General features: G+C 40.1%; 4 protein-coding genes and 1 non-coding gene across 5 annotated transcripts in view; 2 read left to right on the top strand and 3 right to left on the bottom strand.

The window, feature by feature from the left end:
* Window positions 1-987: 987 nt before the first annotated feature.
* Window positions 988-6507, top strand: Cbr-ptr-14 (the record flags this gene model as incomplete). Its single annotated transcript, XM_002634377.1, has 10 exons — window positions 988-1101; window positions 2854-2926; window positions 3296-3803; window positions 3852-4165; window positions 4231-4309; window positions 4356-4851; window positions 4899-5478; window positions 5565-5733; window positions 5780-6011; window positions 6433-6507. 10 exons carry the CDS (start codon window positions 988-990, stop codon window positions 6505-6507), a joined length of 2640 nt encoding a protein of 879 aa, XP_002634423.1.
* A 542-nt stretch (window positions 6508-7049) lies between these two features.
* CBG04433 lies at window positions 7050-7465 on the top strand (the record flags this gene model as incomplete). Its single annotated transcript, XM_002634376.1, has 2 exons — window positions 7050-7138; window positions 7273-7465. The coding sequence occupies 2 exons, from the start codon at window positions 7050-7052 to the stop codon at window positions 7463-7465; spliced, it is 282 nt and encodes a 93-aa protein (XP_002634422.1).
* Window positions 7466-7600: 135 nt separating this feature from the next.
* Window positions 7601-13378, bottom strand: CBG04432 (the record flags this gene model as incomplete). Its single annotated transcript, XM_045236006.1, has 15 exons — window positions 7601-7779; window positions 7826-8293; window positions 8340-8405; window positions 8455-9864; window positions 9911-10049; window positions 10098-10278; window positions 10328-10754; window positions 10799-11901; window positions 11948-12281; window positions 12329-12405; window positions 12454-12598; window positions 12768-12901; window positions 13061-13113; window positions 13157-13275; window positions 13321-13378. 15 exons carry the CDS (start codon window positions 13376-13378, stop codon window positions 7601-7603), a joined length of 4893 nt encoding a protein of 1630 aa, XP_045092677.1.
* A 363-nt stretch (window positions 13379-13741) lies between these two features.
* Window positions 13742-15720, bottom strand: part of CBG04431 — a gene marked incomplete at both ends in the record, with an annotated part of 14216 nt that continues 12237 nt past the window's right edge. Inside the window, 3 exons of the mRNA XM_002634374.1 lie at window positions 13742-13852; window positions 14240-14403; window positions 15335-15431. Of these exons, the coding sequence (XP_002634420.1) occupies window positions 13742-13852; window positions 14240-14403; window positions 15335-15431 (372 nt within the window). The remainder of the gene's footprint in view (window positions 13853-14239; window positions 14404-15334; window positions 15432-15720) is intronic.
* CBG28215 lies at window positions 13891-13963 on the bottom strand. The gene has a single exon. It is a non-coding gene (tRNA).

Raw genomic sequence — 15720 nt, 5'->3', positions numbered from 1 at the left:
GAAATATTTTTGAGAATGCTCAACAAATTAACCTTTAGAAATATTTTTCTGGTGTTAGAAATGTATTCTTGCAAAGTTGGACCTACAATAAACCTGTGATAGAAGGTCTCCCATACAGTCAAGTTTGAGCCAATTTATCCGTTTCTGCCAAAAATATGAAAAATATGTCAACGGACAAAACGTTTCTGATATTATGATAAACGATTTATTAGTTGACAACTATTCTCCATCATTCACAGAAACTGAGAAAAATCGGATCTAATTGTAAGTTAAAAGTTAGGGTACTCTTCTATTAAAGGTTTTACGGTAGTCTGAACAAATTGAAATTCAGAAATACTTTTTCTGGTGTTAAAAATGAATTCTTGTTAGGATGGACCAAAATTCTATTTACTGCACACAAGCTGTATTTTTGATAATACCTCTGTTTTCTTTCTCGAACTTTGAAGCTTTTAAGCCATACCTTCGCTCTGACATCACTTTCCCCCATCCAGTCTAGATCGAGACCCCGACCTCCTTGTTGCCACGTCATCACCTTTTTCTATGCTTCATGATTTTCTCCCCATATTTTTCACATCATTACCTAGATAAAGATGCGTTCTCTGTCCTTGGTGTCGTCTCTCCATGCTTCTTGCGGTTAGGAGAGGAGAAAGAACACACAGAACCTGTCCATCTCATCCTCATTTCCTCACCCAATTGATATATTTTCACTAGCTCATAAGCTTATTTATGCTTATCAGATATAGTTTTGATAAGATTCTGAAACGTTTTCCTCAATCTTTTGATCTTTTGTTCTAATGTTCGTTCTTTTCCTCAATTTATTCTGAATCTTAAACTTTCCCCCTTATTCGTTCCTTCCTTGTTTTCTTCGACTGGTTTGATTTCATCCGTTACTTTTCCCCTTCCCTAATTAATTAGAAACAACAAAAAGATCTCTTCCAGAATCATCGCCTCCTCCTTCACAACGACGTCTTCAGTTGCGCATTCAAAATGACTGGTGGCGGTTCATCGTCTCTGGAACCACCAGCCTTCGTACGTCTTCTGAATCGATTCTTCCGGCAATGCGGCCTTTTCGTGGCAGACAACGACAAAACTGTCCTTATTGTAAGTGGATTTTGTTTCCTTTTCTTCTTCTATTCTTCCGGATTTCTCTTGTTGACTTATTTATTTTATTCATAATAATTCCAAGGACAACATCTCCTCTTGTCACTTTCGTTGGGATGGTTTTTTTTTCTAACAAACCCTATCTACATATATATGCTTTTTTATTCTCGGCCATGCCCTCCCGCGCTAACGACATTGACAGCTTCTACCTGAATGGGTGGAAAAAAGTGATTGAATGGATGATGATATGAAGGAATGGAATGGGCTGGGGTAGAGGGAGTGAGGAAACGGACTAGATACAAAAAAAGTTGATAGCGAGATCCAGCTGAAATCGGTTCTGGAAAATATCTCAGGAATCATATTTCTACAGTATTTTTGTCTCAAGCTACAAACTATGATTTTCGTTGATAAATAAAATCCCAATTCTGGAGGAAACTTGTTTTCTCTGACATTTGAGGCAACTTTTTGATTTTCCGTCTACTTAGCCGGATTTATGAGGGAAGATCAAAACTAGAGCCCAGGAATCCTAAAATAAAGCTATTCCGACTGAAGCTACTTTGAGAGTTCCAATCCCTTGTAGGTTAAAAGACGGTCAATTTTGAGGCGGGCATAGAATCATCTTAAAACTAGGGTTTAAAACAGGATTGATAATAGGCTGGATAATAGTCTGAAAAACAGGTTTTGGAAATAGGCCTAAAAATAGGCTTATAATAGGCGAGAAGATCAGATATGTTTTCAAAAAGGCTTTAAATTGGCTATAAATATTCTTAAATTAGGCTTGAAATAGTTTTGACCACTGAAATCTAGAAATCTAGGTTAAACGTAGATTTTTAACTTAACTTTTTCTAGAGCTCCAAAAAGGGAGTGGAAGACCAGCTCCCCTAGGTCTGCCTTCTCTATTCCATAAATTTTGATTTCACTTCCTTCTCACCAATCTTCATACAACCTCCGCCACCCCTCAAATCCAAACATTCATGAAAATTTGCAATTTTTCAATAACCCGTTCATGACAAATCTCAAAATGTACACACATAGACGGACGTATACAAATGGGCGCCACTCCAAAAAATGATAAACGATACTTGTGGAGTGAATTGCGTCGAATCGGATAGTGTCGAGATAAGGAAAAGACATGGTGACGTAGACATTGATGCAAAAAGAAGATGGAATTTTATGGTTTTCGGATGGAAGTTTTTCATCCCTAAGCGTGTTTAAGTGGCGGGTGGAAAGGAACAGAGACTTAATTAGGAAGGAACTGAATCCTAAGACCAAGGATTGAAAGACACCCGGCTGCAGATGAGGAGACACAAGGAAAAATCTGAGATTCTCAGAAGCTGACACCACTCATAATACCGCCAGTCGGCTGCCGGAGGGCCGCCAGTGGACCGCCAAAGACAATTGTCCTGAAATGAATTTTCTCTATGCTATAGTAGCCAAACCGATATCACACTACAGTTCTAGGCTATAATCACTGTAGTCTTGACTTGCTTCTCTTATCAATATCATTGACTTGATAGAAAACGAGTCAAACCAATTTTGACCAAAGTGACGACGAACAGTTAATGATTGATAGGCTGATTTTTATCACTATCCCTTTCTTCTTCAATTTTCATCTGAAATGATACTTCTGTGTTATTTCGTTTTGTTGGTTTCGGTTTGTCCTGTCGTATCACCGGACACCACAATTCTAGTCTCTTCATGACAATAGGATAAAGAAGTCGTCGTCCAACTAATTTCTCTTCTATTTTTCAGGTGACCTTACTTCTCACCGCATTCTGTTCATCAAAAATACTCTTCACGCCGCAGGAGGACGACATCAAGACAGGTATTTATCTTGTGTTGCATTTTGTCTGTCTGTGTATCTTAGATTTGTGTGATGTCTAAAGAATGTAGGCTTGTAGGTAATGACGGTTCAGTAGAGATATGACAAGAATATGACAGAGAAGAATTAGAGACGTTGGGGTTGTGTAGGTCATAGGGTCAGGTTGTCTAAGTGATGACGTCAGGGAGATGAATCAGAGGGAAACTGGAATGTTTTATCAGTAAAGGGTAGTTGAGGTTAGGACGATAGATGAGGGCAGATAGGTCAGCTATGTTTCCAGACTCATGGAGCATGAGCAATGAATGAACAATGATAATTTTTAGATGACTTTCAAACAAAAAAAAAGAAAAATCTCACTCAATTTTATTCCAGGATACACCCCTGATGGAGCCCGATCCCTGGATGAAATCGAAGTCTTCTCCGACTTCTTCGCTTCTACTGGAGACCCGATTGCAGTATTTCTATTCGCTACAGCCAAGGATAACTCATCCATGGGAGAATATAACGCGATGAAAGAAGTCGTCGAAATTCTTGATTTCGTTGGAGAGAATCTAACCCACAAGGGAGAATCTTTCTACACAATGTGCACGGATTTCTGTCAGATTAATGAGCCCGTGCGGCAGTATTATAATGGATTAGCAATGAAACAACAGAATCTGTCTGACGTTGGATCCAGATTCCAGCTTACTTTTCCGATGATGCAAGTTCTTGGAAAAGAACTGGACTTGAGTCCGAACTTCTTTGGAGTCAGAACTAATGAGGATGGAGAAGTGGAGTATGTGAAAATCATTATGCTACAAATTAGAGCAAACATTCCGAAAAATTGGAAAAAGGAAGATGCAGCTGAATATGAGAGAATGATTTCGCAGTATTTCCATTTGTAAGTTTCCCAGAATCTCTCTAAGATTCCCATTATTTCTATTTACAGCAAATACAACTCATCCCACGTCACTCCTCTTGCCATGAGTTTGACCTACACTGGAGATGAAGTCGTTCGAACTGGACTCACCATTTTCCCATTCATCGGTGTTGGATTCGCCATCATGACCACATTCTCCGTCATCACCATCTACTACAGTAGTTCTCGTCTGGATCAGTGGACTATCCATAAGGTTTCAGAAGCTGTTCTTGGATGTGTGTGCCCACTTCTTGCCACTTCTTCTGCTCTGGGAACTCTGTTCTGGTGCGGGTTCAGATTTGGAACTATTTTGTGTGTGACGCCATTTTTGATTCTGGCAATTGGTAAGTTGAAATACAAAACTTTGAATAGGTGTGAGAAGAAGAAAAAAGTGTTCGAAATTTTGCAGGTGTGGATGATGCTTATCTTCAAATTCATGCTTGTATGCGGTTGACGGCCGAGGACAGTTTAATGACGAAAAGGGAAAAGTGAGTGGCTTTTTGAAATGATCAAAAATCAAAAATAATTGCACAGAATCGCTCGAATGCTCGTTGAAGTTGGTCCATCGATTGCCATCACTTCCATGACTAACCTCCTAGCTTTCCTCGTTGGAATCTACACTCCAACGCCTGAAATCTCACTTTTCTGTGCTGGAAACGCCGTCGCTATTGGCTTTGATTTCATTTACCAAATCACAATGTACACAGCAATCCTTTCGATTTGTGAAAACCTAGAAATGAGAAAGAATGCCACGAAACGAAAGGATTCTGACTTGAGTTTTAAAAACGAACAATTCACAGTTATGTTGGACAGCTACTGTGATTGGGTTGCCAATGCTTACACTCATTTGTTGGTTCTTTTCTGCTTCATCGTCTATATTTTTGTATCGATTCGAGGAGCACTGAATATCAATATCATTTTATCTCCGGATAAATTGGTAATTGGAGATTCGCCACTTCTTCAAGTCAACTTTTTGCGAGATCAGTTTGTGTTGCCAAATTATACAACTGTTAACATTTTTGTGAATAATGTAAGTTCAGACTGCAAGATTTAACAATTAGCGTATTCGATTTTCAGCCTGGGAACCTCACAGTTCAATCTAACCTGGATTACATGAATTCACTCATGGAAAGTTTCGAATCCTACCCGGAATGTCTTGGAAAGAAGTTCAGTCATTATTTCGTGAGAGATTATGAATCATTCCGTGAATCATCTCTGGAAGAATTGGAAATGATGGAAGACGAGCAAGGAGAATCCAACCGAACATCATTGGAACCATTCTCAAAAGCAGCCATGTCAGATTTCCTTGCTTGGCCAGAATTCCAACATTGGAATGGATTTGTGAAATTCGATAAGAATGGAATGCTCTCCAGATTCTGGGCTACCGTATCCTACCATGGAGAAGGTCTTGGAGACTTCCAGGTCAGAAGAAAAATGTTGAATAGATGGAGGGCTACAGCGGATCAGTTTGCACCTCTCAACGTCTCCATTTTCGATGATTACGCTCCATTTGTGGACACGCTGGAAACGATATTGCCAGCCACCATTTCGACATCTGTCTGTACTCTTTTATGCATGATGGTCGTATGTTTCCTGTTCATGTACAACATTTTCACCGTTTTCGTTGCGACCTTGGCCATCACTTCTATTTGCATAGGTAAGGTTTTGAGACAGTTTTTGAAACAGTTTCTGCAATGAAAACCGAAAAAAGAGGGAATCGATGAAACTGAACTGAAACTTCAGGTGTGTTCGGATTCCTGTCAATGTGGGGAATCGATTTGGATCCAATTTCAATGGCATGCACAATCATGAGTATTGGATTTTCGGTGGACTTCCCAGCTCACATCACATTCCATTACTTTAGAGAAGGACTTCATGATCCACAATCCACGCCGGCAAAGAGAGTGGCAAGGTAGCTAAAATTTCCTACTTATTCAGATCGATTTCGGACTTTTCAGATCCCTTGCTGCCATCGGATTCCCACTTCTTCAATGTGGAATCTCCACCATACTCTTCGTCTTATGTCTACTTTTTGTGCCAACTTATATGGGAGAAGTTTTCGTGAAAACAATGATCCTTGTGGTGACACTGGGACTGATTCATGGATTGTTTATTGTTCCAGCATTCCTATGTGCATTTACAGCGATTCATGAAACGTGTTTCTCGTCGGCGAAAGTAAAGAATTCACAGGTAAAAGATTAGGGGAGGCTTCAAATATCTGGAACCTATGAATAACTTATAATTTCTGAAAATCAAAAAATTTACCTGTAAGAATTTTCCAAAATTCGCTGTAAAGCCTTTTATGTAATATGATTTTAATATATTTCAAAGGAACTCTAGTTCAGGGATGTTCTGAACGGAATTCGGAATTTCAAAAACTCCAAAAGCTTATATGAAAATTTTCCTCGTGGGTCTCAAGCGGATTCCAATATTCCGAGCTTTCAAAATTTCGAATCTCGGAGTGTTTGACATTTCAAAAATTCCAAACAAGGCCATTTTGAACATCCCTGGACTCTAGTCGAATGGTTCTCAATTTGACTAGAATCAATAAAAATTACGATTCCAGCAAAAAAAAACTGAAAATCTATTTTTAACCCATTTCTATTTTCAGTCATTCTCGTCGCTAGCCAAACTGTTCTCCTGGAGAATCTCACCATCAACAAGTGACAATAAAATCTCAGCCTAAACATCAACAAAAACACCTCCACCATCATCATCATCCACCCTCATAACCGTTTTTCCTCTTCCCAAAACAACGGGTTTTTTTTCTCCCCATCCCATCCCTAATCCATTTTGTTTTTCTGTTATTTTCTGCCTATTTTCCTTCCACCCAATTTCTCGATCTCTTTTTTTTCTATTTTCTACTCTCTATTTCATGTTTCCACCTGTTTTTTCTACCAGAAATTGGTTTTTTGTTTACCTTCACACAAATACGAGTCGTTTCTTTCTTTCTCGGACACAATAAAGTTTAATAACTACTGATCATGTGAATTCCCACGTACATCAAACCTCGGAAAATGATCTTTCCATGGATAGTCGAGGTTTGTGTCACTCTGGATTATGCAAATGAGGGTACAAAACGAATAGACAATGTATATAAGGTGATAATCGGGTCAGAGAAGATGATACCCCTCAAAACCAACGCATACTAGTTTGTGCTACATAACATTTTCACCACCTTTTTGGTTTTTTCTAAATTCTGAAATTCTCTTCTATAACTATTGAATCATGAAGGTTTCCGAGTTTAATCACGGAACTTCTTACAATGGAATCTTGCCAACAAGGCCGGATATGAGTGAGGATAAAGTGCTGATCAGGTGAGTATACCGCTGGTAAGGCTTCCATTCGTCGGTCGAAATACGACGACCGCCAGCCGACCGCGATCCAGAGCCGACCAAGCTGACCGACCGGTCGGCGCCTTACGTTCCTTCGAAAATCGTTATTTTTCCAGAAAACTAAAAATGTACTCTATTCTCTTCTTCGTCCTCTTCATTCTCTTCCTTATCACCACTATCATCGTATCTGTAATCCTTGGAATCAATATCAAAGCTGAACAAGATCTCGAAGATCAACTGGAAAAATGCATCGAGATGCGGGACCAGTTCTTCTTCAAATCAAATGATCATTCTAATTCTGCATCGTAGCTTATTTCGTTTGTCATGTTTCGCTGCTTTCTAGATGTCTATTCTGCTCGTACGTGTTATCGCATTTTCTTCATTCAATTTTCTTCGTTCCAAACATAAAAATAATAAAGTTAAATAATCAACATCCCGAGGTTTCTATGCTGCTTGAATGTATTGTTCACAGAAATTTCCATAATATCCGTTTGGACAATCACACAATCCATATGCGGACTGTCCACCATTCTGGCATCTTCTCATTTGGCAAAGGTTTCCCCAGTAGTTGTCGGCACATTGACAGAATCCGTAGCTGTCAACAGTGGCACCGTTTTGGCAGTCTGAAATTTCAGAATGTGTTGTAATTAAACTATATTTTTAACTTACCAGATTTGGATCCACTTTTATTGAAGAAGAATGTTCTTTGGAATTGATTTCCATTGGAATCCAATCCGCGAACAACGAATTTCATATAGGTACTTGTCCACGTCATCAATGGAGTCACAAACTGACTGGCACATCCGACTGGATCTCTAGTCAAAACTGTGGTATTTTTGAAGTTACTAGTTGTGGCCCATGGAGTTTCCGGATCAGTGTCAGCTGATTCAATGACCGAAATCGAAGAACCAAAGTTGTTGGAATCCGAATTATAACTATCCATAATACGGAAAGTGATATAGGAAGCGGGTTGTGCTCCAGCTCCAGCTCTTGGTGTTCCACTTCCATAGTCATCACCTTGATCGTTGGTAAACTTTGGAATCACTTGAAGTGGAGAATTGACGCGGACTTGGAGGAAACAGTTTCCAGTACTCTTCACGTTAACGTTCCATGTTCCACCGGAGTGACCAACGGCGTCTGAAATTTTGTTTCATTCAATCTTTAAAAAACTACAGTTTCTTACTAATTGTTCTGATTAGGGTGTTGACGTCGGTGAAAGTGCTGGAGTTTGTCAAATCCACATTGTTGTCTGAAAATTTTAGCTTTCAAAAAATTGATCTTCACATATTTGAGCTCACTTTTTTCATCAGTGACAGTCAAGAAAACATTAGTTCCAGTGGCCAAAAGCGTTAATCTTGTCGCCAAGCTTCCAACTGGGAATTTAAAGTTAGCTCCGGCGGTGCAGTCCTTGGCGGCATCATCAAGAATAAGTTGATTCTCATTGACAGTTGGGATGAGAGCATTGAGAATCTGTTTAGTTTGGAGGCCATTTGCTGGAATAAGTCTTCCGTTTGATTGTCTTGCGATGGCAGAGTAGTAGTAATTGATGTTGGTTGGAGTGAGATCAGTTCCCATCCAAACCACATTGACTTGAACTCCATATCTTTGACGAACTGCTGCCACGTTGCTAGCTGAATCAGTAGCAGTGAACATGTAAATGATTCCGGGAAGATCCAAAAGTGTAGAGTAGGCTGTGTTGATAGCTTCGAGGCCTTTGACTTTAGCAGGAGTGTTGATTCCGACAGTGACTCCATTCAAGAAGGCTGAGATGAAAACATCCTTCTGCGTTGAAGACACGAGTACATTGATGTTGGCATCATCGAATGTGACAAGGGTGTATAACTTTGGAATATTGATGTCATCAGTTCCATCCACAAATGCCTGGATATTCTTCAGAAGAAAAGAGTTGGGGAAAACCATATTCTTAGTGTTGACCTCGACAACAAACACAATTTGTTGGAAGTTGTATTCTCTTGGATCATGAGTCTCCACGAAGTTCCAGTCATTACATTTGGTGTATTGGCAAGAGTCTCCGTCATGTTTGGCATCACATTGGCACTTGAAATCGACAATTGATCCTCCATTCTGACAGGTTGGAACTTCACAATGAAGACTTTGGTATCCGTTGATACATTGACACTGTCCAGCCAATTGAATTCCTCCATTAATACATCCAACAAGGTCACTACAAAATGCTCTTTGAGTTCTCATAATCGTCACTTCATGAGTCTCAATCGTAGTTTCCATTGTGAAGGTGTCACCAGCCTTCTGGCAAGTGAATTGATCTCTCATAATGTATTCGTACTTGCATCCGGATGTTCTTTTTACGAATGGAGTATCATAGAGGTAGTTGTTGTCAATGTCATAGCTGGTCATTGTGATGAATGGCTCGGATTGAAGAGTTGAAGATAAATGAATAACTGGTTGTTGGTGGGTTGCATATGTGAGATCTTTGGAGAAACGATCGAAAGATGGGTCTGGCGAGAAGCCAAGGTATGCAGAGAACTGACTACGCTCGGAGACTCTCACGAAACACTGTCCATCTGTAGATCCCTTGATGTTCACGGCATACTGTAGAGATGATCCGTTTGCGATTTTGATTTGGAAACTGGCGAAGAATGGAACAGAATAAGAATCTGGGACTAGTGGTACGCCGTCTCCTCCTTTAACAATATCGAAGATGGTTGCAGTGAAGTTTTGAATGGTTGCTGTAAAACATCATGCTATAGCAAATCAGGTTTCAACAGGACCTACGAGAATAGACAGTGACATAGGCATCATTGGTAGCACTGGAGATGGAAAAGTTACGAGACAAAAACTGTGCGCAACCATCGACTGCGTAGTAAGAAACAACTTCAGTATGATGGTGAGTGCTTCCATAGGAGCCGATGAACTAAAATAAAAATTGATATTTGCCCCGAACCTGATGGAAAAAGTTTACATTGAAGACTGGATCTCCGGATGTAGTATATGGCTGGCATAAGTTGATGAAGTTACCACCAGTCATTCTAGCCAAGTCTTCGTAAGTCAAGAACAAGTTATCAGCTGGGCAGAGGTCGAGAGATCCATAAGGAGGAATGATCACGATAGAGATCTCGATTTGGCGTTCGACTGCTTGTTGGCTGTAATTCGTACATTGAAAACTATAACCACAGATTTTGAAGTTCTCACACAATATCAGTAAAGTTCAAAGTTCCCTCAACCATCGAAGATTCGGAATCGGTGAAAAAGAAAATAGACGACTTGTCGTAATCCATCGATCTCAGTGTGGTCTCAAGGGCAAACAATCCTGGTTGGGTACCATTTGGAGAGTATGACCACATGATTCCATCATCAGTAGTGGCATTCACGAAAGCAGACGCTGAGCTGAATTTGGTAGAAGTTACATCCGGAACTGGTAGTCCTCCAATAACTCTGGTCTTGTACGTGGTCAGAATGTAATCTTCAAAATCATTGGATAGTCCTTTGTTGAGCATAGCTGTGAGTCCATCGTTAAGTCTGAGCATCGCTTGATTGGCAGAGAGCGAATTTTGAACAACGAGAGCAAAAGATCTGTTGTATGATTGAAAAGTGTCAGGAGATGTCGTTGGGCAGGACACTAACAATATTCAAATTAATTTTTATTTTGTAAGACCAACTCACTAATTTCGCAGAAGCTTCCAGTGACTCCAAATGGACAGATGCAGTTTCCATGGCCTCCTCCGTTGGGGAACTTGTCTGGGTATCCGCCGTTCAAACACTTCGGAACTTCACAATGAAGACCATCCCAGTTGGTAGCGCAATTACAACTGCTCACACCGCTACGGGTACCGTTATTGATGCATGACCAGAGAGGAGCCGAGTGGGTATCTGGAGTGAAACAGTATCCTGGCACGGCACGATACTTGTTTCTGTCAGTGGCCGCGACGACAACATTATGAACGAATGGTCCTGGAATGCATGATGATTCTGCTGTGAGTTGGTAATTGAAGACACAAGAAGCGGACTTTGCAGCATCAGCAACTGCTCCGAGAATGATAGATGAGTTGTAAGAGTTGAGTCTTGTAACAGTCAAGCCTGTTGTGGTGGCAAAAGAGGAATACACTGCTGGTCGTTGTCTGAATCCATTGAATGTGTGGGCGTAGTTATTGTCAACCGCATCATCATCAGAATAGGAAATGAGAACGTCGTCCATAGATGGGAACCACACTCGAGTGCTGTGAACCGGGATAGTATCTCCAGAAATTGTGATGGAGTCAGTGACACTTTGATAGACGCGGAAGAGCGCAAATCGTTTTCCAGAAACATCTGGAGCCAACATCTTTCCATTCTTATCTTGAACGTTCGGGATAGATCCATTCTCAACTGTGATCAGGGCGAAGGTGGTTTGAGTAGCAGAATCGGAGAAAATTGGGATAGTTTTGCTGACACTGTTGTAGTACTGAACAAAACTGTTCTGACCGCCAATGAATGCGTATAGAAGTTCCTTGATAACTCCCACGACTTCAGACTTGTCAACAATCATTAGATCTCCGTGGACTGCGGTGATTACTCGTCGGAGCACATCAAAGTGGTTTCCAGTTGGGCTGATTGGGGAGGCTGGAAATTGCGAAAGTACCATAACGATCTTGTTTCTCCATGCAAGAGTTTGTTGGATGACCACACTCTCGTTGGTGTTAGTGAGCATAGTAGAGGGAGCTGTATCCTCTAAATTCTCAGAGTCTGCGAATACAAAAACAATTGATTTTGGACGCATGGAAACTTGTCTGAAATCATACCTATAGATCAACCAAACTTGAACCAAAGACTTACGTTGATTGAGCAGCATTGATAGCATCCAACGTTGGTTGATCATCTGTTGATAGGGCAATGGTGACTCCATTGGACAGGTAGTCAACCATATCGGCGGAATTTGTGAATGAGTTCGTCTCCATAAAATATACTTTTCCTTTGCTACTGTATCTGTACACAGTTAGAATGTAGCTAGCGATTGGGATGTTCTGGTTCTGATAGTCCTGAACCAATGTCGGGATGTTCTCAATGATAGTGCTAAGGTCGAATCCCATAGAAGTTCTGGTGTTGATGACAAGGATCATAGATTGGGCGGAGAAGTCGATGACCGAGTTGATTTTGGTAACGCAGGTTCCTGAATTATTTACGTTTCTTTTTTGGAAAATGATTGGTTAATCTTACTAGCTTCACAATGTGCAGAGTAGAGTCCTGGTGGACAGGTGCACCTTCCATTCTGACCAATTCCATTATTACGGCATCTGGAAAAAGGAATCGTAGCGTTCTACTTGGAAATCCTGGAAACATACGTCACGACTTCACAATTGGCTCCAGAATAGTAAGGAAGGCAGGAGCACGTGGCGTTTGGAAGAAGAATTCCTCCATGAAGACAATGATCCACATCTGCTCTCACCGGTCGGAATCTCGATGCAATATTTCCTTGCACTTCTACTTCTGTAATTGATTTATGTTGCCTTTTTTACTGATTCTGACGCAATTCGCTTCGGAAATTTACGACCTATTTTACGCGTCTCTTCAAAAATGAAATATTTTAACCAGCAAAGAGATAAGACGAAACAGGAGCACAATTTTTAGCATGAAAGACCACAAAGTTCAAAATTACCATTCTTTTTGAGAAAATAGATTTGGACGTCTTCAGTCGCGACGATTCGGTCGATGATGTCTTGGCGGGAAACCGAAGGATTCGAATTGAGAGTGAGGCGGGCATGGAAAACAGCAGTATCCTGGCCATGGATTCTGAAAGTTAGTACTATATCTACCGTAATCTTAATCATCTGGAATTTTGCTTGGGCGTTGACAAGATAACGTTTGAAGTCATCCAAATATGATTGCATTGATTTTTTGATTCTCGATAAGACTTACAGCTCATGATATCATTCATCAATAAAAACTCACACATAATCATGAACAAAAAAACTCTTGAAGTCTTCTCCCACAATCTCAGCCATCTGAATTCAAAACTTGGAATCAGACTTGACATTCTAAACATACCCGATCAGAAGCTTTGCTCAATTTTTCTGAGAAACTTTGCTCGTTGTAAAACTCCGGAAGGATGTCATAGCTTTGAATGAGATTAATGTGTCCACGAATTTCATACTGTAGTCCAGAAGCTAAAAGAAACCTCAAACCTTACATTTCCAGAAGTTGTTACTTACCTAAACCAACCAGTAGCAATAGAAGGCCGACGGAGGCCTTTAGAGCAGCCGCCACCATCTTTGCGACTGTCGACCGAACTGAAGAAATCGATATGGCAGGCAGCAGCCCCGGTTTAGTTTCTTATCGGAAAACTGGCAGTTTTTATGAGCATACATGTACTCGCCCAAATAATTTTTATCATTTAGAAACATCAATGTTGAAATTTTTATTGGTTAATTGGGTCCAGTTATTGAGGGAAAGTACAAATAGACGTTTTTCGTCGGAATTATCAATGATTGTGCTATTACGCTGTATTCGAATAATAAGGGAAATATCATATTTTAAAATTGTATTTGTCAGTTAAACAAAATCGACAACGAAAACTTTATTCAAGAGAAATGCGAAAAAAGCCACAGAAAATCAAAGAAACTTTGATTAAAATTAATTTTCGATCTTCTTCAGTTTCTTTTTCTCAACTCCGATGTTGTTGCACAGGTCAGTCTTGCAGCATCTGGTCGTCAAATCCTCGTTGATCTTTTTCGGATTCTTACTCTGAAAACAACACTTCAAAAAAGGAAAACAAAAAGTCAAGCCACCTAGGGGACTCGAACCCCTGACCTTAAGATTAAAAGTCTCACGCTCTACCAACTGAGCTAAGGAGGCCCCGAGGGAGCATAGTTAGTAAGGAGTACATTTTTGGGCGTAGGAAAGTTACGCGGGGGGAGGGAAGGGATGTGTGAATAAGGGGGAAGTATTGATTCATAAAAATTAAGAAAAACTTGCAAAACCTAGAATAGTCGCTTTCGAATCTCGAAAAAATTTTTGAAGTGTTTTCTTAATTTTTATTCGAATTCAATGAAATTCCGAGACCCCCTTTAAATCTGAAATGCTGCGTTTTATTAATATTCTAACTAGGGCGCATTTACAACTTTCCCATACTTGACACAAGTCGAGAAGTCTCATGTTGGTACCCAAATGCTGACAACTAGCTGTGACCTCATCAAAGTCACCGGTATACGATTCGATACAGTATAACATTCCTTCATCGCAAGTCTCTTGGATGAATTTCTGCTCCAGTTTTCCGTTGATGAATCCGCGGCTACCTAAAATATCGCTTATCATAACTTGTCTTCTCTTTTTTGCGCCTCTTATCAAAGCAGAGACCCCAACGATAATTCATTTCGGAAATACGTGGCAACTTACCTGCATAGCATTTGATAGCTGAAGATTGAAACGGTAAGAGAGAAAGAAGAAGAAACACGGAGAACAATTTGAGATGCATCATCATTTGAATGGATGGGAAGAAAGAATGATGATGAAAAAGAAGAAGCGACACAATCGTTTGTTGTTTATGGGAAACCCCATTTCGTTTTATTTTTCAGAAAAACCGCTAGAAAACATACGAATTCACATGATAGAAACGCAGAGAAGCTAGAGAGTGCTGGGAGTTTGAGTTATGGTTTTTGTTCTTTTAGTTCCGGAGCACTGTAGTCTACTGTTGTGACAACGTCATTAGAGTTTGTGAATGACTTGAAGGAAACGGGAGTTATAAATCATTATTCGGGTGTGGTTTTAGGGTGTTTTCAGAAAATACCACGTGCCGGAAAAATTAGTAAAGTGTACTGTTCCTTGATGGAAGAACAAACTATCCAGTTATCAATTTCTCCAGCTGTAAGAAGCTGGAGGGGAATTTTCAAAAATTAAAAAAGGGGTGATGTTGGGAGATTTAAAAACATCTCAGGATAATACCCACATAGGCCCCACATCAGCCCCAATTTCTCCCCCATTTTGCCACCGATTTCCAAACGACATAGGCTTTCAAAACCAAATTTATTAGTTACACATAAACGCAAAACAGTCTTTCAAAATAGACTCTAGAAGAACAAACAGTCAGTAAAAATCAAAAGATGGAGCTGGAATTGAAAGTAAAGAAATTATATGTTGTTGGAGTAGTCGGTCAGATCCTGTACAGTTTTTTGCTGAGTTTGCTGGAAAATGGAGATTATAGGGGGAACAACCTTTCATGACACCTACATTCTCGATTTTTCTCTCCGTGATTCATTAATCTTTCTCTGGAGTTATTCAATCCGTTTTTCATCGTTGTTGTCTTTCTCCTTTTTCCGTACCAGTCCTGAAAAAATAAAATAACTTTCGATAGAAACAAGGAAAATCACTCACAAGTTCCTTTTTCGTTTACCTTCGTGAACGATTCGGGTACGGAGAAGGAAGAATATTGGTTATAGTAAAACAAATCATAAAAAAAACAACTCAGAACAAAATTTTGCGTCATCGAGGATCCGCTTGTGCCAGTACACTCTGTTGGCGCTCCCCATTTAGCCCCCATCTACCTCCCGTTCCCCTCTTTCCAGTCGACAGGGTAATCCCCACTTACTCCCCACATGTCCCCCGCTTGTAAGAAA

Source organism: Caenorhabditis briggsae, assembly GCF_000004555.2.
Source record: "Caenorhabditis briggsae complete genome, chrIV, whole genome shotgun sequence".
Taxonomy (NCBI): domain Eukaryota; kingdom Metazoa; phylum Nematoda; class Chromadorea; order Rhabditida; family Rhabditidae; genus Caenorhabditis; species Caenorhabditis briggsae.
The sequence above is the reverse complement of the archived record's forward strand: the minus strand, read 5'-3'. Positions and strand labels throughout refer to the sequence as shown.